The sequence below is a fragment of the Camelus dromedarius genome, chromosome X (assembly GCF_036321535.1).
Source record: "Camelus dromedarius isolate mCamDro1 chromosome X, mCamDro1.pat, whole genome shotgun sequence".
In the NCBI taxonomy this organism is placed as follows: Eukaryota; Metazoa; Chordata; class Mammalia; order Artiodactyla; family Camelidae; genus Camelus; species Camelus dromedarius.
The window spans coordinates 102,823,919-102,848,329 of NC_087472.1; the positions used below are offsets into that span (position 1 = coordinate 102,823,919).

General features: G+C 40.9%; 1 protein-coding gene across 5 annotated transcripts in view; it reads right to left on the reverse strand.

Annotated features, from left to right (window-relative positions):
- The window catches only part of GRPR (gastrin releasing peptide receptor), a 169,761-nt gene that overhangs the window by 119,765 nt on the left and 25,585 nt on the right, over nucleotides 1-24,411 (reverse strand). Inside the window, exons 3-6 of one of the 5 annotated variants that reach the window (XM_064483382.1) lie at nucleotides 22,905-23,284; nucleotides 15,562-15,692; nucleotides 14,821-14,908; nucleotides 9,392-9,888 (exon numbers count right to left, since the gene is read on the reverse strand). In XM_064483382.1, coding sequence (XP_064339452.1) covers nucleotides 15,686-15,692; nucleotides 22,905-23,284 — 387 coding nt within the window. In that variant the 3' untranslated portion in view covers nucleotides 9,392-9,888; nucleotides 14,821-14,908; nucleotides 15,562-15,685. Of the gene's footprint in view, nucleotides 1-9,391; nucleotides 9,889-14,651; nucleotides 14,909-15,561; nucleotides 15,693-16,328; nucleotides 23,285-24,411 lie in introns of those variants that run through there. The other 4 variants (XM_064483381.1, XM_064483383.1, XM_064483380.1 and 1 more) reach the window with 4 other exon arrangements.

Consider the following 24,411-nt stretch of genomic DNA (forward strand, 5'->3'; position numbering starts at 1 on the left):
AGGTTGACTGGAAGTGGCAAGAGCAGGTGTCCTTGCATTTTTCCTGATCCTAAGAAGAAACTGTTCAGTCTTTCACTATTCAGCACGATATAACTTTCTTTTTTTTTTTTTTTTGTAAATGCCCTTCGTTAGTTTGAGGAAATTCTTCTACTGCTAGTTTGCTAGTTTGTTGGATTTTGTCAAATGCTTGATCAGCATCTATTGAGATGATCATGTGGCTATTGTTCTTCATTCTATTGATATAATGAATTAAATTGATTGTCACATGTTAAGCCAAGCTTTCACCCCTGGGATAAATTCTCCTTGGTCATGGTATATAATCCTTTTTAATATGTTGCTAGTTTGCTAGGATTTTGTTGAGATTTTTGCATCTATAACATTTGGGATATTGGTCTGCCATTTTCTTTTTTATTCTGATGTATTTGTCTGGTTTTGGTATCAAGGCCTCATAGAATGAGTTGTGAAATGTTCCCTCTCCTATTTTTTGGAGCCTGAGCTTTTCTCTGTAGAAAGTTTATGATTACTATTTCAATCTCTTTACTTGTTAGAAGTCTACTAAAATTTTCTATTGCTTCTGGAGTCCATTTCGGTAGTTTGTGTCTTTCTAGAATGTGCCCATTTTAATCTTGGTTATCTAATATGTTGGCATATAATATCTCAGAATTCCCTTATGATCTTTTTTATTTCTGCAAGGTTGGTAATAAAGTCCCCTCTTTCATTCCTGATTTTAGTTATTTGAGTGTTCTCTTTTTTCTTGGTCAATATAGCTAAAAGTTTGTCAATTTTTGCTGATCTTTTCAAATAATCCACATTTGGTTTCCTCAGTTTTCTTTATTGTTTTTATATTCTGTGTTTTGTTTATTCCTGCTCTAATCTGCATTATTTCCTTCCTTCTGCTTGCTTTGGGTTTAGTTTGCTATTCTTTTGCTAGCTTCCTAAGATGGAATATTAGGTTATTAATTTGAGATATTCTCCCCTATCCTCTGAGTACTACTTTAGCTACATGTCACAAGTTTTGGTATGTTGTATTTTCATTTATTTTCTAATTTCCATTATGATTTTTTCTTTGACTATTGGTTATTTAGGAGTGTGTTGTTTAATTTCCACATATTTGTGAATTTCTTAAATTTCCTTCTGTTATTGATTTCTATTTTTTTTTCCATTGTGGTTGGAGAATATACTTTGCATGACTTCAATTCCTTTAAATTTATTGAAATGTGTTTTTCTGGCCCAACACATGGCCTATCCTAGAGAATGTTCCATGTACACTTGACATGAATGTGTATTTTGCTCTTGTTGGTTCTGTAGATGTATGTTAGGTCTAGCTGATTTATAGTGTTGTTGAAACCTTTTATGCAGGAGTGAGTTTTTAGAGGCCCTTATGCCACCAACCCTTGAAGTGATTTTCTACCACAGTTAGTTTAACAGAAAATAGCTTTAGGATGATGCTCCCACATAACGAACAAGGATTTTCTTTAGGTTGACAACATCAGTATTAATAAAATAACTTATTTAGCTTGTATTTGTCAGTTGAAGCTGTAACCTTGTATTTGTTTGCTTCTATGGAATGGTTTTCGAAGATACTAGTGAAAAGGTTTTCCTTGGGCAATCTCTCAAACTATACTTAATGAAAAAGTCAAATTATTTTCCTGGTAGTTTCTAATACCAAAGGCTATGATTGACTCTTTGAAAAAATCATGAAGATAAAAAAGTAATCGGAAAACATGAGAGGCTGAATTTAATTGGGATTTTGCCACCCAGAGGACATTTGGCAATGTCTGGAGACATTTTCGTTTGTCTTCACTGGAGGGCACTACCAGTATGTAGTCAGTAGAGCCCAGGGATGCTGCTAAACATCCTACAATGTACAGGACAGGCCCTAAAACAAAGAAAAACGTGTGGTCCAGAATGTCAATAGCACCAAGACTCAAAAAAAAAAAAAGTGCCAAGACTGGAAACTTGCACATAGATTAAATCTAATCTGTTGAGATCAAAATGGAGGAAATATTTATATAATATTACTATAAACATCATGCACATTTTAAGTGCCTTGATTTTGTTTCACTGAGGAAAGGAACTCAAAGACACAAGATAGAAATACATTTTAAAAGTTAATATGTGACAAACTTGAAATTCAGGACATATTACTGAAATCAACATAGGAGACTAGCATAAGATAAATAGCATTAATGGAAATGGGCCTTTGATAGGAAGTAATTAATTATTTCACACAGAGATTAATCATGGAGAGACAGCATTTCCTTAAGGAATGATAGGAATTAGAAAATTGATCAGATACTTTTCTCTGCAAAGTGGTAAATATTCAGAATACCTTTAATAAAGAATTTTTGCTGTAGGTTTCATAGACTTTGCAAAGATATTTAGGCTTTTAGATTTTTTTGTCTAAGATGTGGCTTTCATCCTCCAGAATCCATTGGTATATATGCTCCATGAGGGCAAGGATTTTTTTTGTTTTGCATTGCTTTGTATTGTGTGTTTTGTTTTCTAGTTCTTCCCCATCATCTAGAATAGGAGTCAAGAAACCTTTTCTATAAAGGGACAGGTAACAGATATTTTCACCTTTGCAGCATATATACAGTTCACATTACAACTGCTCAAGTAGGGTCTTCAGTATCTCTTGTAATTGTTGTTTACTTATATGAGAATGATTATTTCTGTACATTGATTTTATCACCAGAAATGCACTAAAATTCCCTATCATTCGTAACAGTTTTTTAGTTCATTCTGTTGGGTTTTCTAGCTATATACTACATTATATTTATTATAATTTAGCTATTATATATAATTTTATAAATTTATCCATGAGTAATGATAACTTTACCTCCTCCTGCCCAATTTTCATGCCTTTTAATTTCTTTCTCTAGTCTTGTTTTGGCTAAAAACTTTTTCAAAAATGGTAATAAAGACTATTCTTATCTTGTCCTGTTTTAATGGAAATACTTCTACCATTTTCCCATAAATCATTATACTGACTTTTTGGTTACATTCTATCATAACAAAGTAAATTAATCAATTCCTATTTTATTGATAGCTCATTCAAAACCATGAATATATGTTGAATTTATCAAATGACTTCTCTGATTCTATAAAAAGTATTATATGTCATTTTCTTTTGATTTGTTAATCTTCCAATCTCCAGCTTACTTAGTCTTTCAAACAAGTTTTTACACTCCCACATTTATAAGGTAGAGTCAAATGTCACGGTGTCTAAGGAACTAGCTTCTGGTCCCCACTGCTGCCCAGTTCCAATCACAGTTCTAGCTGCCACCTTAAACATGACACCCATGGCCTGTTGCATAGTTCAGATCTTCTTGGATAGAGATTTCCCTGAGAAACACTTCCGGTGTCATTTTGTCTTTATTTATCATCCTCTGAAATTCTATCTCTAGCCTCCACATTCCCAAGGTTACTGCCCGCCTCTCATACTGTCATCCACTGATTTCATGATGGGAAATGTTTACCCATGAGTATTTGCTCCTCCTTTGGAAAGCAGGGTATTTGTGGCATCTTTGTCTGGTGTTTCCCATAACTTCTTTCCCTGAATGCTTCCAGGTTGGAGTTGGCCACAAGAGAAAGTTGAGTGAGATGTAGAAGTTTAGAAAGTCAAGGAGCGGCTATGCTTAGCAGCTATATTTACAATCCTGTTACAGAGGACCAGGTGAGTTGTCATGTATCTGCTGGTTCACTTTGTCAGCCAGGGGCAGTACCTGGACACACAGCTCATCTAGCGCCTAGTATCTTCCCTCCTTAGGTTTCTCCCTAAGGAGGGAAGTGTATGTGCAGTGCCATGGCAAAGCCAGCTTCTCCTGAAGGCCACCCGTGCCATTGAGGCTGGAGGTAGTAAGAGACAGATGCAGCTTCTGGTTTGTCTTTGCTCTCATCTATGCCCCGTTCACATCCAAATGCCGGTCTGGCTGAACGATAATGCCTTCTGGCTCTACACTAGACGCAGAGAAAACAGCCTACATGAACTGCTCCACCTTCCCCACAATAAACCCTATAATAAATCCTTTACTCTACATCATGCATCATTTTTCTTCTTCTCTGTCAAAACCTGATTGGTTCAGATTTTGTCCTAGAAATTATTTCACCCCTTCTTATTAATGGCTTCATCAAGCCTGCTGGTACAATATTATTTGGCACAGAATCTTTGACATTTTATATATTTTGTGTCCTAAGTTACACATCAATATTAAAATGTGATTGAATCAGCTGGAAGAAAAGTCTCTGTTTCTCAAGTGCTAGTGAATTATTTTTTTCTGAGGGAAAGTGGTCTCCTGAATGGAAGCCACTGAAATTGTTGGTGACATAGACTGACTGAGCAACTCTAATAATCAGATTTCAGTTAAATTGCTACACAGCTGTCCTGGGAGACCCTTGGTCAAATTCCTTCTCGGGGGAGTTTAAATTGTCCTGGATTGCCCTGACTTGTGCTCGCTTCAGCAGCACATATACTAAAATTGGAACGATTGCCTTGACTTGTCTTAACACTCAACATACAATTAGTGATTTTTCCACTTTTGTGGGAAACAAATAGGACTGGAAATTGGAACTTTTTTCTCTTGTACTTAACTAAGTCACACCATGTGCATGTCCCTAAAGACACTTTATATGTGCTGCAGTGAATGAAAATGTACTGCTTAAATATTTCCGTGAAAGGTTTCTCTCGGCCCAGAGGTGGTGCCAGCTTGCTCTAATGACATCAATTTTTACATTAGAGAGGGACCTAACAATTAGACCTTCCTCTCATGAGGTAATAGAATTGCATTTGGCTGATGATGTAGCCCACATTTCCTGCCACCTACACTCTTTAAGGAATTCATCCTCTCATGGGCCAAACTCTCTGAGTTCATCAATTCCCAGCATGTCTCAAGCTCAGCACTAGACACATTTAGAGCCAGATAATTCTTTGTCAGGGGAGACGTTTAGTAACAGCCCAGGCCTCTACCCACTAGATCCCAGAAGCACTCTGATCTTGAGTTTTAACAACCAAAACTGTCTTCAGACTTTGCCCAATGTGCCCTGGGCAGGGGTTGGGGGGTGGAAATCACTCTGTCTGAGAATCACTGAGCATTTCAATTCAGACACACTTAGACAGAGATTGAGGGGAGAAGAAATCTCACAAGTGGAAGCCTTAGTCATGGTGGGCACTATCTGAATACATTCATCCTTCTGGATCCCAGGGGAATTGGTTCCAGGACTCCCACAAATACCAAAATCCACGGATGCTCAATCCCTTATATACAATAGCATAGTATTTGCATATAACCTACACACAACCTCTCATATCCTTTAAATCATCTCTAGGTTACTCATAATACCTAATGCCATGTAAATAGTTGCTGGTGTGTGGCAAATTTAAGTTTTTCTCTTCTGGAATTGGTTTGGTTTGTTTTTTTTCAAATATTTTTGAAATGTAGTTAGTTGAATCTGCAAATGCAGGACCCATGGATCCAGAGGGCTGAACGCACTGCTTAATATTGTCTAGGGAACAGAATAAAGAGGCAGTAGGGATTTCATAGGGACACCTATGCCAAGTCAATGCTGTGGTCTTCATTACCGCTATATGAGATGGACCAGGATTGAGAGAGATACCAACTATCTTAAGTACCAGAATACATGATTCTCTGCTTCTCTGTTTCAGCTTCCCCAGGGAAATAAATAAGTTTGAGCCTGAGGGTTGCTAATTATATTCATTCACTTCATGATAGGTGTTACAATAGAAAATTAACCAGTTGTAAAGTAATTAGGCAAAAAATATTGCCTTTGGACTTCCATTTCCAGTAATAGAATATGCAAAGATTTCAGACTGACCCTTCTGCTGAAAACAGTTTAAAATATTGGATTAAAAAATTATTAAAAGAGCTGACAGCAGGCAAGAAAGAAAGGACCATGTAGGTAACAGATTGATTAAAGATGGAAACCCAGAGAGGTAAGTAGCACACTAAAGCAGTCTTTGACATCGAGAGTGCTGGCCAAACTGATGTGAACTTGAACTTCAGTGTCACACTGCTGTAATGGCATGGATACAGGAGAAGAAAACAAGGGTCTGCCTCAGAGGAAGAGCCTAACAGAAGGCCCAGCCATAACACTGGGAGCCCAAAGAGCTCCAGTCTCGGGGGACTGTAATAAAAATTGTCCTCCAAATCTTTGCACTGAGAAGAGAGGGAAGAGATGCCCTCAGGAAGATGTGATCATAAGCTGACTCTTTAGAGCCCAGGCAGCCCAAATTCATATTTCTTGGGTGTTCAGCAAAACCTGAAACCAATAATCTACTGCTTTTAGACAGGCTTGATAAGTGCCCATAGCTGGCAGATGAAAGTAAAAGCCAATTCTCCCTATGCTAGGAACTGTATTCCAAATCTCCAGGGATTGCAACAAATAAAAGTTTTAAGGAATACAAGCAAGAGTCAAAAGAAATCATGAAAAAATTGCAAGAGAGTATGGAACCATGAGTGAGAATTAGCAGAAAAAAATTAGAGCAAGGAGAAACAGACTTATAAAGACTTCACATGTTCATTACAGAATATAAAATAGATAATGATTACTATACTTAAATAAATAATGAATAATTTTTAAAAATGCATGCTGGGGACAAGAAATTGCAAAAAATGGCCATGCAGATTTGAAATAGAGCTTTTAGAAGTTAAAAATAAATAACTCAAAAAAGGACTTAAACAGAAATCAGACCCAGCTATAGAAAAACTAAAAAACTGGGTGATTTATCTGAAGAAATTATCCAGAATGCATCAGAGAAAGACAAACACAAGGCAAAATGTGAAAGAGAGGTCAAACGATATAGAGAATGGCATGAGAAGACTACTATACATCTAATCAGAATTATAGATAGCAAAGAGAGAGCAAATAGGCACAGACAATATTGAACACACAGTATAATAAAATAAAGTCACGGGATATAATTCATAATTCATTCAACATGAATTCACAATTCATGTTCACAGGACATATTCATTCCAGAACATAAATACAAAATATTAAATAAGAAATGTTGAGTTTAATCCAGAAACACAAGATAGCTTTAGTATTTAAAAATCAATAATTGACAAGAAAATGTGAAAATATCATATGATAACTCAGTAGATGCAGAAAAAGCATTTGGAAAAACCCAGCACCATTCATAACATGCAAAATTATCCCAAACCTTTAAAAAAATATCAGGATAGGACGGAACTACCTTAACCTGATAACATAACATAACATAAGCATAACATAACATAACATAACATAACATAACATAACATAACATAACATAAGCACCTCTTATGTTAAAATATATGAAATTGCTGTTTTTGTAGGTCAAAATGGTCAAATGTCACTAATTTTTATATCTTTTAACCTAATACAAAAGGCTACAGCAAACATAGTCAATGGGGACATCCTAAAAGCCTTCGCTCTGATGTTGATACAAGGTGAGGGGCTCACTCATCATTTCCATTAAACATCGTGCTGACGTCCTCTTCAGTGCAATAGGGCACGAAAAGGAAACAAGGAATATTTGGAAAAGTACAAACAAAATATCATTATTTACAAGGGATGTGATTATATTTATTAAAAAAGCCTAAACCATGCACATGTAATGAAAATCAGTAAGAGAGTTGAATAAGATTACATTTCTTTTTATCAACAAAAACATTAGGAGGGATTGGGATTCCCATGTATAATACCACGAAAAATATATGCATCTCAAATGAAATCTAACAATGTGGAGTAAATTATAAAACTTTAGTGAAAATTATTAAAGAAGACAAATCATTAGAGAAATATACCACATTCATGGATTGGAAGACTCAGTGTTGTCAAGGTATAAAGTCTCAATCTGATCTATAGTTAAATTCATACCAATCAAAACTCCAACAATTTTTGGAAATTGACAAGCTGAGTCTAAAGTTTATGTGTAAGAGTCTAAAGGGCCTAGAAGAAAAAAGAAACTTTTAAGGAAGAAGGGTGAGATGCAGTGTTGGCTCAGGGATAAACAAATAAACCAATGGAACAACACAAAGACCTAAAATACATGGATGTGTGAAGTCTGAGTACATGACTGGAGGCACCGATTATTGGGGAAAGGATGAATTTTTCAGTAACTGATACTGAATATGGATAAAATAGAAATGTTATACATTTCTCACAACTCTCCCAAAGATTCACACCAGCTGAATTAAAGAAGTAATGTGAAAGGCAAAATAATAAAGCTTCCAAAGAATATATGAGAGAATATTTTATCATCTTAAAGTGGCAGGATTTCTCACCCAAGAAATAAAAACCACACAATTTTAAGGAAGGCACTGATAAATTTGAAAGCAATTCTTAAAATTAAAGACTTCTTTAAAACTCATCATAAAAATTATGAAAAAAGTCATATACTGTAAGATGATATTTATAAAACATATTAACTGTGGGAGGATTATACCCAGAATATGTAAAGAACTCATATACAAAATCAATAAGGAAATTACCTACCTGAGAAATGAGTGCAGAATTTAAACAGACATCTCACAAGAGAGGACAACAAAGTGGGCAATGAACATATGGATAGGCTGCCAACCTCATTAGTAAACAGAGAAATGCAATCTAAAACCCCAATGAGACATCACTACACATCAAATCAACAAAAATTAAAAAGTTGAAAAATATTAAACATTGGTGAAAAATATGGATCAACATATTCTCTTTCCCTGTGGTGAAATGAGTACCAGCACTTTGGAAAGAGTTAGGCATCACCTGGCAAAGCTGAACTTGTGCATGCCCTATGACCCAGCAAATTCCACTACTAGATCAGAAACTCCGAAAGAAAAACGCATGCACAGGTGAACCAGGAGATATCTACAAAAATATTCACAGCAGCATTAAACAACTCAAATATTAACCAAAGTAAAGTGGATAAATACATTGTGGTATATTTAGACACTGGAATGTGTAGTGTAAACCCTGACAGTTGGCTTTTCTTTTTGTAATGCAAGGGCCTGACTTAAACTTTGAGAGCCCACTTCAAAGAGGGCTATCTCTAATAAACATATCACCAGCCACAGGACTAGATAAAGTGCCCAGCCGACCCCCACTCCCACCCCTCTATGCTCCTTTGTTTTAAAAATCTTGGTTGATTTCAATAACTGAGCACTTAGGCAGCTTTTTTTTTTTTTTCTCTTCCTGTCCTTTAAATTTTCCCTCCTATGTTTTTAATTTGCCAATAAAGAGAAAGAGTGAGCCCTCAAAACCCTAGGCTCCCACCCCAATAAAAGCAGAACCCAGGCCTGTGTTCTCTCTCTCCTCCCTACCCCTCACCGTGACCTCGTGTGGCCCCAGGTGTGCTGTGTAATTTCCAGGTCCTGTAAGTAATAACCCTTTTATTTTTCAAAGTTTCCTGATGATTATTGCTGAAGGGCATCTTGCAATCATAAAAAGAACCACAAGGGCCAGAGCAACCACAATATTGGTTACTGATAGGCTCAGACAGGCACAAAACAGACTGCTAACAGCAATGAGGACACAGGTGTATATCTCAAACACAACAGAGAGCAAGTCACAGCTGATTACCTACAATGTAGTTCCATTTATATAAAGTTCAAAAGCAGGCAAAATGGGACAAAGGATTTGATTGTTTAGGAATACATTCAAAGTTGGGAAAAAGAAAAGTAAGAAAACAAGTAACACAAGATTCATGATAGTGGTTACCTCTGAGGTAGCGTCTTAGCTCCGGCTGCTGTAACAAATTACAGCACTGGGGCACTTGAACGACAAACATTTGTTTCCCACAGTTCTGAAGACTGGGAGGTCCAAGATCAAGGTGCACGCAGATTTGGTTCTTGGTGGGGGCCCTTTTCCTGGCTTGTTGATGGCTGTCTTCTGGTCCTGTCCTCACACAGTGGAGAGAGAGAGGGCTAGCTCTCTTCCTCTAAAGGATACTAATCCTATCATGAGGGCTCCACCCTCAAGACCTAATTACTTCCCCAAAGGCCCCACCTTCAAATACCAGGACATCTGGGCTTCGACATTTTGAATTTGGGGGCACCCAATCATTCAATCCATAGCAGGTAGGAAGGGGTATGCCCCTGGGGAAGGACCACTGGGTGTTGCTGAGGTACTGACAATGTTCCATTTCTTAAGCTACATGTGGGCACATATGTGTTCATGTAATTATTCTTTAAACTCTACATACATATTTTATATGCTTTTCTATATGCGATATAGATTTTAGAGTTAAAAAAAAAAGGAAAAGTGGTATCAAAATCCCTCTGGCTAATCTCAATGCACTGATGTCTTGAAATTTCTGGCTCTATTTATTAATCTAAACCCAGAAGAGAAAGGCACTTCTGATTTGGTCAAGCTCCTGTTTTTCCCTGCTAGTGTTGTGATTAAGGGTTCTCATTCCTTGGAGAATCTAAAGGCCAAAGGATATTAAGCTACTTTACCCACCCTCCACTTTGCTGAGTCTGTGCCCATCACACTGAGGTCCCCCACCTTTTGGATTCCCCAAGGAGAAAGTCAGGGTGAACCACATCCATTCAAAGCTGTATGGGGCTTCCGAGGCCTGACAGCAGGGGCAGGACTGTTTGGGACAAATATCAAAGCCTGGGACTCCTTCCTCTACTGATCTGGGTCCATCAGCCTCCAACCAAGGTCCTCACTTCCAAGAGACCCTAGGACGTTGGGTGCTATACATCTAGTTACCCCTGCCTCAGGCCTCCCAAGACCAAGACCAGGGATGGGGCTCTGGGAAGCCCCCTGTTTGGGGTAGAAGTCTTCTCATTGGTACTCAGCGTCCTAACCTGGACACCAGTTGGGGCCAAAACTCCTCCCTCTGCAAAACTGGGGCCGCCCCTTATCCCAAGGCCCTCCAATTCCTGTGACTCTCTAGGCAAAAATGAAGGGCTCCTGAGCTGAGTGCTCTGCTGTGGGTGTTCCAGGGATGAGAACACGCAGGCTCTGTGCAAGCTTCTCTGCTGGTTCGGGGTTCCCTCCTATCACTGAATCCCAACCCTGATTTTTATTGAACATCTAGAACTGGGGCCACCCCCCTAGGCAAAGCCCTCCTCTCCCTGTGACCCTCCAGGCAGAAATGAGGGGGCTCCTTGACCTGATAACTCTTTCCTGGGCCCCCCAGGGTGGCCAGCTGGAGCAGGATGGGGGAGATTTGTGGGGTCTCCTATGTTCTGGGGGTGGTGGGGTGGTTCCCTCACTCCTCATTCGCCGTCCCTCACCTTGACCCCGAGCACTGTGGCATCAGGCCCGTTCCTGCGATGCCACCCTCAGCAGACCTGGGGCTGCTCCCTCAGATCTTCTCCTTCCTGGAACCACTGAATTGGAAGTCAGGGTGACCCAAATCCAGTCACAGCTGCTCCAGACCTCCACTGGCAACAGGCAGGGCAGGGCTCTACAGTACCCTGCTGTTCTGGCTGAGTCCTTCCTTCATTCCTTACTCCGGGTCCTCACCTTGATATCAGTCGGAGGATCACAATTCTCCCTCTACTGACCCCTCTCTCCCTCCCTCCTTAGACCAAGGCCATCATGATCCTGAGAGTCCTGAAGGGACTGCTCAGCCTCACAGGCCTGCCTGGAGCCCTAGAGGTCTTGGAGTAGCCCTAGGCTGGTCTCTGTGGGTTTGCCTATATTCTGGGGTGTTGGTCTCCCCAGCCCTCTTACAGGGGGGTCCTCATTTTGGTTCCTGTCTCCTTGATTAAAGACTTCCTGGGAAGTTCCACATATCTTCAAACTCTTAAGCAGTTTCCCTTATTGTAAACTTTGTGGAAAATGGTTCCTTGTCTTGGAATTACAAGAGATGAGGAAGCTGTACCTCCAGGAGGGGGAGGGAAGGAAGGAAGAAAAGATTCCTGCCTGGAAAGCACTGTGTTAGTCTCATGTAGGGGTCAGCAAAAATCCAGCCCACCACCTGTTTCTGCAAATATAGAATAGTTAAAACAGAGCCAAATTCATCTGTTACACATTATCTTTGGCTGCTTTTATGCTACAGTGGTGGCAGAGTTGAGTAGTCTTGACAGACTGTATGTCCCACAACGCCTAAAATAGTTACTCTCTGGCCCTTTAGAGAAAATGTTTGCCAATCCCTGATCTCCCGGGAGAGACCAGCATTCACACAAGTAAATTTAATTCAACGCAGGATATGATAAAAGCTAGGACCCGTAGAGAAAGTGCTCTGCAAGCACAGGAGAGCAGGAGGGCTTCTCCGAGGGAGGATGTTGGAGCTGAGCTTCAAGGAACAGGGTGGATTCGGGCCAGCTGAGATCCAAGAGGGCATCCTAGGTGAGACAGTCCTCCACCACGTCTGCTCATCGCAATCACTAGGGGAGCTTGGAATAGAGATGCCTGGTTCTCCCCTCTCAGAGATTCTGACTCAGTTGTTCTGGGGCAGGGCCTGGGCATCAAGATTTTTTAATGCTCCTCAGGTGACTCTGAGGGCAGCCCAGGTTGAGAAGCACTGGGCTAGAGAGGTGTGAAGGACCACGTAGGAGCAAGGTGTGGAGAGAACTCTGTCGGTGCAGGAGGAAAGGCAGAGCAGTGGGAGGTAAGCTTAGGAACTAGGGAGCTGACCTCCAGGCTAGAAATACTGGATTTTGTCCCAGGGAAAGGAACAATAATAGAATGTGGGCATGGGAGCAACATGATCAGAGCTGTACATAAAGAAGTGTAATCTAGAAGAAATGTGAAGAATCAATAAAAAAAATAGGAGCCTGTTAGGGGCTATTTGTAAGAGTTTAAGCAAAACAAGGAGCACATCTTATCTAGGGCAGGGACACATGGCCAGGTAGATTCAGGAGGGTCAAAATTATAGGTTGGCCATGACATGAGTACCAACCCATCAGGATGGCCTCCACTATCCAGTCCCAGAGACCCCTGCTCTGGGAGCTTGATCCTTCAGTTTCTGGATCATGGAGAAGTATGGGGTCCTGGAGCAGAAGTTGAGGCCGGAGGCATTTGGGTGCTCAGCCCAGCAGCTGTTTACCCACGAGTGGGAAAGTATTTTTGAACTGAATGAGCATTGCTTTGGGGAGATGGTTTCTTCACCTGAGACATTTTGGACAGCCATTTGCAAGCGCTGGAGGCTAGCTGGATGTGGATGATGCTGAATGGATGGAGTCAGAGATGAGGGTAGGGTTTTGCATTTAGATGATTGGGGGAGTTTTGATGGCCACTAGAAGGCAAAGAAGACACAGAAAGAGGTGAAGGTCTTGAGAGACAGTGATTTGGTTTGGGATGTAAATAACCAGTTGGCATCAAAGTGGGACTGGCCTTTATTATTAGGTACATGCATAATTTTGAGTGACCTCTTTTCTATGTTCTCTTAAAATGGGCAAAAAGGCAGAAACTTCAAGAGACCCAGAGACCAGTGAGGGGAGTGATGCCCCTTCGTTCTTGCTGCCGCATTCAGATAGGACCCAACTGGTTTTATCCCTTGGCTTGTGAGATGTTTTTCTTTTGCATTTGTTCAAGCAGAACTGCATCTCCTGCTTTAAAGGAACAGCAAAGAAGGTTTTGCTAGTGGTCAGGATTCTGCTTCTGAGAAGGCAGGTATACTGGACTTTAAACAATCTCTTTTGACCCAGGTAAAATTGGAACAGTACCATCTAATCAGAAACCCAGTACCTTCTTTGAGGTCGGTTTAATGGCCAGATAGTTCTCAGTTCTTTAAAAGAAACATTAAACAACAGGCAGATACAATTACTATTATTACTATTATTACTACTACTACTACTACTACTACTATTATTATTATTATTATTATTATTATTAATTTATTATTTTTTGGACAAAGCTTTCTTATGGAAACTTGGGAAGCCTGACACATCCCATTAGTTGCTATCAGGTGAAATTAGTCTTTCTGGACAGGAATGACTTGAGTACAACAGACAACAGCCACTGTTGGTTGACCTCATTTGTATACCACGAGAAAGGAAAAAGAATCAATTGTGTGGTGAGTTCTATGATGATTCTTGGCCAATAAGGGTGAGCAGTCCTGCAAGGCTAATATCCTGAACTCTTACACTCCCAGCCCTTGGAGCACAGGGATAGGACACTGAGGGACCTTGCCACTCTATATGGGCAGAGTTTAGGTCCAAATGACAAAGGTGGTGAACACAGGCCACATAAGGAAAGAATTCCAAGGCTCTCAACCCAGAAGCTTTGGGGAAATGTGTAGACATCACCAGACGGCACAGAAAAAATATCAAGCCTCTTATGGATTTCTTCACAGCAAATGATATCCTCTGCCAGTGGTCACCAATTGAATGTGCGTCGGATTCACTCGGGGATCTGGTAAAATGCTGATGCCATAGGTGTGAGGCCGGGCACAAGAGTCTGCATTTTCAGCTAGCTACCAGGTGATGGTGACAGCTGGCCCACAGACTGTACTTTAAGTAGCAATATCCTGGAAAAACTCTACAGTCACATAGACTGTTCTAGCAAATAGTACACTAGTGAGTCAGAGCAAGTCTAGTCCCTCTGAGAGGCCCTGAGGTGAGAGGGACACTGGGAAACACACTGGGTAAATGTCAAAGTTGACAAGTGATCTGGAGCAAAATGCTTGACCTCCTCGACCTCACCTCTGGGAAGAGTGTGTGTGGGGGGTGCTTTTGTAAATCCATTTGTATAATTTTAAACACAGTTCAGTCCATATTCAAGGGACAGGACCCCTGCTTTTGTGTCATTTTCTTGACAAAATATTATCCCATCTCTCTTGCATTAGAAGCCATTATTTATCAACATTGAACCCAGTGAGGAGGAAGATTCTCTGCCTGGTGTGTTATAAGATAGTGCCAAGTGATTTACCTTCCCTCTAGCAGAAGGGCCTGATGAACCTCTCCTCATCCACGTCATCTTCAAGCCAATAAGTTTTCATCTTCCCAAAGCCTGATGACTGCGTGGAAACACACATCATGATACTTTCCTTTAACTTCCTCATTTGTCAGATGTGGGGTTGTGTCTGGGCATTCTCTGGGGGTGTCCTCCAACTCCAATAATTCATGACTCTCAGAGAATATTAAATTCTCAATACTATAATCTGTGCATTAATAGAGCTTTCTTTTCTGACACGAGAGGCAGCTTACAAAGAGAGTTCAGAGTATTTCTAATAGGAAAAATCACCTGGGCTTTGGGTGGAGCTCTGAGCAATTAACACATACTAATCTTAAATGTCAATTTGGATTTTTATGCCCTGGGTGCCTCAAAGATTTTAGTCTCCTTGTCTTCCCATCTAATCCAGGAAAACTAGAGATACGGGGTCTACTTTAGGGGCAAATATGAATCATCACTATTAGCTATTAAAAGTGGTGACACTTTCAGGGGGCATTTACAGTTTAACCGTGGGCTGAACATGCCACACGTCTTGGGGGCGGGGGTGCATGGCAGATGGAATGGTGATACATCTGGGGAACAGAGAACCTTCTCCCAAATAACCTCATGGTGGTTATACACACCCCAACTCTGGAGCGCCCTTGGCCTGGTGGTCAGTGTGCCCCTCTGGGAACTGGCTGACTGATCTGATGGGCGGGCCTGGTTACCACTTCTCACCTAGGGCGCAGGGGGCATGGACAGCCCCCATCTGCAGCCAGTCGTTGTGTCGTTTCTTTGCTGCTTTCCTGCTCTCTGATGATTAGGATTATCCCAGAAAGCAGAGGCTCTCAAACTTTGGTATTCAAGCCCTAAAGAGAAAAATTTGGAATAACTGTCAAAATGATGAAGGTATATGGTCTGTTTCTGCAATTCCACATTTAAGATTTTTTTCCTACAGCAACACTTGCTCATGCATGAAATTATATATGGTATTCATTGCAACAGTGTTCATAATAGCAAGATATTGGAAACAACCTAAATGTTCATCAATGGTGGACTGGATAAATAAATTAGGAGGTATTTTGTAGCTGTAAGAAAAATGAGGAAGAACTTTCCTTATATAACAGGGAAAGATCTCCAAGATACGGTGTGTACTGAAGCAAGCAAGGGGCAAAACAATGCATATAATATACTACCATTTCTGTAAACTGGTGGTGGGATGCAGGAAAGCACATATTTGTATTTATTTGCATATGCATAAATAATGTCCAGAGGTACACACATATACGAAACTAGTAACAATAACCACCCTTTGGAGGAAGGTGGTGATGGATGCTGAAAACTGTGAGGACAGGGCAGCCTCGTGTCTTTTCACTGAATACCTTTTTGTGCTTTCAATTTTGAATCATGAGAATGTCTTACCTATTCAAAAGTTAAATATATCTATTTTAAAAACTTAATAAAACAAAATTCAAGTGTTCTGAGGAATCCCTGGGGGTGCTTTAAAATGCAGATTTTTTAGGTCACACCTTCAGATGTGCCAGAGTCAGTAGGGGTGGAATTGGGGAATCTGCATTTTGCAACCAGTGGCCTGGGTGATTCTGATATAGATGGTTCTGGAACCATCTATGGGGCATATAGCCACAGACTACATACATGCAAGAGCTATATTTTTTATTGAACATTGCATACATGCATCTGTCCATTTCATAAGTTATGCTTTATTATATTAAGAAATAAAACACATTTCTTATCTTCTATGACTTGAATATTCAGTTTACTACACTGGATTTGACCTAATGTCATACAGACTAGGTACAATGTGATAGAAGCACTGGGAACGTTTCTTGAAAAATCAGAATACAATCAATAAGCACACTTCAGAGATAGAATTTTACATGGTCACACAGTTAAGTTTGCACATTTAAAAGGATCTGAATCATTCATATTATTATTGTGAATTTCTTATAAATAATTCATTACTCTAAGGAGTCTAGGCAAAGCCAAGTCATGACATTATTTATACTACATACCACACCTGGAACTTGTTCTGAGTTATTTAATACAGAGCACATTTTTAATGCAATAAATATTTACAGTTAATAGTAACAAGTACAATTATAATTTACAAAATATGAGTCTAATATTTAAAACAAAACAGAAAATGACATTTAAGAAGTTTATGCCAGATATTTTTACAACTCACTGAATTGACCATTTCAACAAATTTTATTACCCAAAACCCTGCTGACTTGGATGCAAAAAGGTCATGTTAAAATCAGTCAAGTGCAAATTACAGAGAAAAAATTTTTTGAATAAAATCAGTTTTACTTCCTTAATGATGTACATGGTCACTATTGATATATCAGTATCAATAGCTAAAACGGAAGCAAAGTGGTGAAAAAAATCTGAGTTCACAACAGGCCCAAATTGTATAATGTACTTTGAACACTAAAATCCTGGATTATACCCAAATTTTCAAGCTTGTCTGGGAATTAATGAGGTGTTGAATGTGTGAGGGTATACTATCCATTAAAATGATTATTTTAAAAGAACATAAAATTACGTGAGTCCTTCCATGGTATTATATTGCTCTGGGAATGAAATTTAAATTGGGGGAAAAAAAGAAAATAATGTTATCTTCTACAATATGAGCTCAGAGAGGGCAGAGAGACAGTGGTGTCTGGGATTGTAACATGGCACTTGGGATTAGGCCCTCAGATACCAAAGTCTATACCTGAGCCCATGACTTGGTCCCTTAGTCCAGGAGATATTTTTCTATTAGACGCTATTCATGTAGCCTGGGTCTCCAGGCTCCAGGAAGCCATCCACGGTCGTATCTTACTCTCTGGGGGCAGAAGCAGGGAAGTGGGTGGTTCCACCTCTTCCTGAAACCTTTTCTCCAACTAATCCTGATTCAAAGATGATGCCTGGACTGACTATTCTCATTCGGGGCCTCTCTCTGTACATGGCCCTTTGCCAAGGTTTTTTCCTCCTCGATTAGTCATAGAACAAGGTGGAAAATTCTTCCCAGGGCCTCTGGTTGAAACTGAATTGTGTCTCTGGGAGCAACTGAACTAAGGGACTTCTATCCACCTACTTTGTACTGTATTTCAACCTCGGCCTGCAGCAAGTCCTTAACTTAGGTGCTTAGAAACATCTTCAATGCCTCTGTGTATATTCTTTGACTTTATCATGAGTTCAGGCCTTTGGACAAAATCTAGAGTAGGGCACAGGCCGGTCCATGAGGTCCAATGAAGTGAATTTCTCACATGGGTGGATCTGGGAAGCACTGCTGAGCAGTGGAGCAGCCGCGGACGTAAGAGAGATACAGGTCGGCGTGAATACTGTCATTGACCTGTGTCAGGTCGCCTTGGGAGAGAGAAGAGATCTCCAGGAGCCTCAGCTTCATCTTCTGAATGCTCTTCAGCGTGCTTGTGAGGATGAAGCAGTGTGCTTAGCATCCGGCACGTCATCGGTGCTTGGCGAAGCCGAGCCCCTTCCTTCCAGCACTTCTAGAGCCACAGAACTCCATTCGGACAATGACACCATTCACTCCCTTGTGCCAAGTTAAACAGACTCACTTGGCAGGCAGCAGGCTATCCTGTAACCGGGGAAGTGACGATCAGCGCTGTTCTTCAGTATCATAGAATGGGCCGTGAGAATGAATAAGATCAGGTTATACTGAAATTTATGAAATCACCATTTTGTATGTCAAATCTGGCCCAGTCTTTGCAGTTTCATGTTTCAGCCTCATAGTTCCATGGGCCTTTTAATCTAATAGTGGATGGTCACTAGTCAGTGTTATTTACAAATGTCCACAGTAAATAAAGGATGTAAAGCAGCTCTTAGGCCAGCAGGGGAGGCTTGGAGTAGATGAGGCAATGGGTATAAAAGTGCTTTGTGGGCCATGAACACTAGGGCAATGCAAAGTATTGTTTGAATTGTGAACATGTAATATTTTAACCGAGGGGCTCTTATTTAAAGTTTAAAAAAAATTAGATAAATTCCACGGAATGCATTTCTAACGTGAAGCTTCACATGAGAAAAGTTTGTTTTCAGTGTGCAATTTGTTGATTACTGAAGTTAATGCTTAGCCCTCACCTAGAAGGGCATCTGGGAAGGCCAAAGTCACGGTAAGAGATTGCCTAATATTACAGTTGTTTCTGTGTTGGCGCATGCGTGCGCATGTGTGTGTTAGGGGGTGGTTGTTGAGATGGGGGCCAAGAGAAATGACCATCCAGATAGTTTGTTAGGGTTTGGTTTCATTGAATAGTTCATACAAAGCTTAGTCCCAGGAAAGTGAATAATTCCTTTGTTTTCAGCTGCTAATCCACTTTATGAAAATTCAGCCAAAAATTAGACAGATGTGTTCCATTTCTCCCAGCAACCCAGGGTTAATTCTAATTTTTTTTTTTTTTTAAATTAAGGTACTGGGGATTGAACCCAGGACCTCATGCATGCTTAGCATGCGCTCTACCACTGGACTATTTCCCTCCCCAGTACTAAGCTACTCTTTAACAACAGCTCCTTCCTGATGTTGGTGTGAAAGGCACAAATGGCAAGAAAGTTTGCACTGCTCCCCCCATCTCACCACAACACAGTGTGTACAATTATTCAACTTCCATACAGTCAGCTTCCCAGGGCCATAGTTTCTATCTGGCTCCTAGGAAAAGTGACTTAGCCATCTTGCAGTCCACAGATTGAGGATGTCATTCAATTTGTAGTCTCCAAACAAAACTAATCACTATTACCAGAAGCCACTTGGTGCATGAACAGAGGTCTAGGCCAATAACCAACTGCTACTCTAGGCATAAACGAAGACTTTATAACAAGTGTGCCTGTGGAAAAGTTCATTGGTTTCTATTCAACGTATGTTTTCATAACAAGTTGAACTTGGTTCATGTGAAGCAGCCTCTAAGCTGTTTATTTATCTAAGGGTTCTCCATCCTTCAAGATTAAACCAAATTGTGGGGCAAAGTGGGAAATCCAGGGCTTGGCAATGAGGAGGAAGGCCAGGTTCAATGAGGAGAGAGGGTGAGGGCAGCCAGAGGACAGGGGTTAGCCATCCACATTCATGGAGGCTCCTCCCCTCAATGGCAGGACAAGGCCCTGACTGCGCCATGCAGGGAGGATCATCTTGCTGCAGAACATCCCTCCTAACAGCGGCCGTACCTTCCCTGCCAGCAGTAGCTGTTGGTGGGAAGACTGCTTCCTTTATTGCTTAATCTATCACTGTTGAGCTGCCTGCCTCAGGGAGGCTCAATTTAAGATAGATTGAAAGGTAGTGTCTGTCAATTGAATAAACACAGATGGTTTTCCACAGCCAAAATTGATTTTTCCCCCTCACCAAAGATATAAGCACTAAACGTGATTATCTTTGGAAGCCAGGCGTGCAATGTCTTAGCTCCAGCCCCTGCCACGCTCTCCCCTAGCAGAGAGGTGATACCACATGGGGGCTTGGATCTCTCTCACCAAGATTATAGGTTCTGAAGGAGAAATAAAAATTTGACTTCCCTAGAGAAGGGCCCAGCTAAGTTCATCTGAAACAAAAGGTTTGAGTCAATCCATCAGTAGATTCACAAAATAATTTGACCAATCCTAGGTCACCGGCTGGCAAAGGCCTCCTCCAACCCTTTCACTTAAGAGTCTCAAAGAGGTGATAGGATTTGCCTAAGAACACACAGCTAGACATAGACATTGATCTCCTGTTTATCCAGAAGCTAGAAAGGAGGCCAGAGGCAGTCTATGCCATGGTGCTAACTGAAGGATAAGACCGACTCCCAAAATGGCTTTGGAAGCAGGTAGAACAGAGATGTCGAACAAGTCATGTTAGGAACACAGAGTGCTATACACCTTAGCAACTAACCAGGTATGGAGTCACTCATACTCAAGAGTGTTGGAGCAAGCCAAGGGTAGAATTATGGAGCAGTCATTCAAGATAACAGGGGCATGGAGGTTGACAAAGGGTCAATAGCAAGAGTACTCTTTGTACAATGAGGAGATAGCAATATGTTTTTTTCTGTCTCTTTCAGCTCTAACTACAAAATATGACAAGCTAATGGGACATCATTCATACAAATTACTCCAAGCCATAGAATAGTCTTTTTTTCCTCCCATTCCGCTAATGGGAACATGAGTGTAGAACGTGGTTGAAGGATTTCTCAAGAGGAGCTGTTGCAAAGGTAGCAGAAGTGAGGCAGCTGTGAGCAGGTGGCTACATAAGGGCTTAAGAGACAGAACTAGAAACAATGATGGAGCTCAGAGGATCTTAGCAATAGAAGGGACTGTCCTCTGATTCTAGAGATGAAAAAAAATGATAGCCAAGGTCATACAGCTAGAGACAGAGTTAGGACATCAAGCTTAAAATCTGGTCCTTTCAGCTACACTACCTGTCTTCTTTCAAACTGGCCCCTCTAATTAAGGAGCGCTGGGGAAGCAGGTGTGTACAGTACATAAGTGCACACGGCCAGTAGAAGTGCAGAGTTCACTCCAGCTCATACAACCATAAACACAGATCTTTACAATGGTCTAGGTCCTAACTTCAAAGCTCTGCAGTGAGCGCCTCCTTGTATCAAAAAAGAAAAATCTTTTAAAATGTGCCATGTAGAAATGAGAGCTGACTGTTCTATCTCACCTGGATAGAGAAAACCACAACTAAAACTGTCTTAGGGTGGGAGGGCACATTTGCAGAATTTGGACTTATCTGAAAGCGGGTTAACACGTTTGCAATCTGTCAGAATTGGCCTGTCCTTGAGTCAACAAAAACTTGACTCAGGATTTCTAAAGTAAGAGAGTCAAAATCTTTTACTCACTTAAAATGAAAAAGATTTAAGTCCAGTATTTTTCTGCACATGGGCTGTTTCCTAAATACTCTTAAGTAGAAAGTTAATGTAGCTGTTTTTCAATTGGTTCTTAAAGCTAAGAGCCCTGCAACTTTTTTACACATGTTCAGACAAAAACACATTATTATTGGCATTGTATTCATTTCCTGCAACAGACTTTAGGTGAAGCAGACGTTAAATGTAAACGTGTTTCTATTTCCACAATAAATGTAAATGTGTTTCTATTTCCGCTCGAACATGATCCCTTTCTTCTCATGTGAAACTACTGCTTCAATGCAGCAGACAATGACAGCCAAATAGAAGTAAACACATTTGGCTGAAAACTTATATACCAAACAAAACAAAACAAAAAAACTATACTTTATGCACTTAATAAATATTTGATGAATTTGATAACATGATCAGTTTTCCCCCAAAAGGATTTCTCTGATATGGTGGAACTGTACCATCGATGATGATAGTTGGGTAACAGCAAAAAGGACCTCCATCATGTTAGAATTCAGAGTGTGAGATACCACTCCACAGCCACATCTGGACATTGATACAAATGTCAACGTGTTTGGTTGTGTTTTTGTCTTAAAATGACGCAGTGAATGTTTCTCCTATGTCCTTAGCAATGTCTTTAAAAAACAATCAACACTCTGGGATTTGTTTTAAATTGGCTTCCAGTGTTATCAATTTGGGGACTGTCCCTTATCATGAGACTCTCCTGGAGTTGACTTTTTGTGCTACGAGTGTAAAAAAAAGTTCCTTGGTTTGTGACTATAAATATTCCTGAACAATGACTGAAACCATATTTTTAAAGCACTAGCTTCTGCTTAAAGAAACGACAGGGTGAAGTCTTTCACAAAGTGGACATTCAGTGTACAATTTCTGCTATATAAATCTGGCTGTTCATATAGTTTCTATGACTTAGTGGACCACATCTGGATATCAGGGTTTAATGATTAAAATAATGATTTCCTACCTGGTCCCTTTTCTAAAAGGGGGAACGTGTATTCTACATTGGAAGTGTCATTCACAAGTTGAAATGGAAAACATAAACCTTGATGGGCCTTTCAAACATAATAGTGACCCATTTGGGCCTCTACACAACCCACCTACACCACTTACGAGCCTTCCAAAAGGTCTTTTGAGGATACAGAGACAATCACAGATGCGAGGGTTCCTTATGGGTCATAAAGCAAAACTAGGGGTCTCTAGGCAGGGCAGGATCAAGGGTCAGTCTAGACATACCCCTCGTGACAGATGTTTCCGTTGATGAGGCTGAAGGTGGCCACAGAGGGGTTGGTGCTCTTGAATGAGGTCATGCAGGTGGTGCTCCTACCGGTGCTGTGAGACCGGGTCATCAGGCCGGGCCGGCAACAGAGGAGCTGGGTGTTGAACTGCTTCCTGAAACTCTTGCTCAGCAGGTAGAGGGCAAAAGGGTTCACGCAGGAGTTGGTGAAGGCCAGGAGGCGGGCACAGATGCTGGTGACAAAGTGGAGCATGGAGGTGTCCACTTCGGAGTAGTGGTAAGAGCGGTACAGGTAGATGACATGGTTGGGGAGCCAGCAGAAGGCAAAGAGGCCCACGAACACCAGCACTGTCTTAGCCAGGCGCTTTCGGGATTCGATCTGTGGAGAGAGTCACCCAGAGAGAGACAGGGGGACCGAGGGACAGGGTGGGGGAACACAGAGACAAAGACAGGGAAAAGGAATTTGGGAAATAGACGGGCTCACAAAGTCACAGAAAACGAGTTCCATAAGAGAGAGAGAGAAAGGAGGGAAAAGCAACAGAAACAGAGAAAGCAAGCAAGTTAGAAACACAGAAAGGGAAAGGCCGGGAAGCAGAAATCAATGAGGTAGAGTACCGTTAGAACGTGCCACTGAGAGCAGATCTTCACACAAAGTGGATTACGCGCTTCAGCGGACACACAATGAAATTCTAGTAAGTGCCCTCTTTTTCCTCAGGAGAGCATTGGTGCAGTTATCAAGCATATGACTTCAGGCCTTTTAGCTCCACAGTTAATAATTTCTTTTTCCCTCTGATGCTTGAAAAAGTGGCCAGCTTTGTCCTTCCTCAATGGCCAAAGCAAGGTAACTGCCTATTATTACCTTTTTTACTCTCAAGTTATTTCTGGTCTGTACTATATAGAAAGGGTCTTAGACCAAGCAGGCTGAGTATCTCCTTTGTTCCCAACTCCCCCTGCTACTGCAAGGGAAACATCATTCTCATTAAAGAATTTGGGGTACAATGGATGTGCACTATTGAGAGGACTTTCAAGCAGGGAGATAGTTTCACTGAGAAGTGCCACTCTCCCCCCCATAATTGAGCGGGGAAAAAAGAATTTTAGAGGGTGCAGCCCCCAACTGAGTCAGCTATACATTTTAAATGGATGGAGAGTCTTTCTGCTTTTCCATCACAAATATCGCATGATCTACATTTGGACTAGAAGGCAAAAACTGACAAAGAGGAGAAAGCCAGAGCCCTGGTTTCTACCATTTAAAGCCTGAGGGTGAAATCGTGGGGGTGACAGGGCAGGGGATAGGGAAGGAAGTCTAACACATACAGAGGGCATCCTGCATTCTGGGCAACCTAGGGGTACATATGCTCTCTCTTGTAATCCTCCAATGGCCTTACAAGATAAGAGTTATGACCCTACATCATGGATGAGAAATTGACACTTACAGAGGGTAAGTGAGTAAGTCAGGAAGTCTGGATTTGAACTCACATCAATGCGAACCCATCTTAATCAAACTAT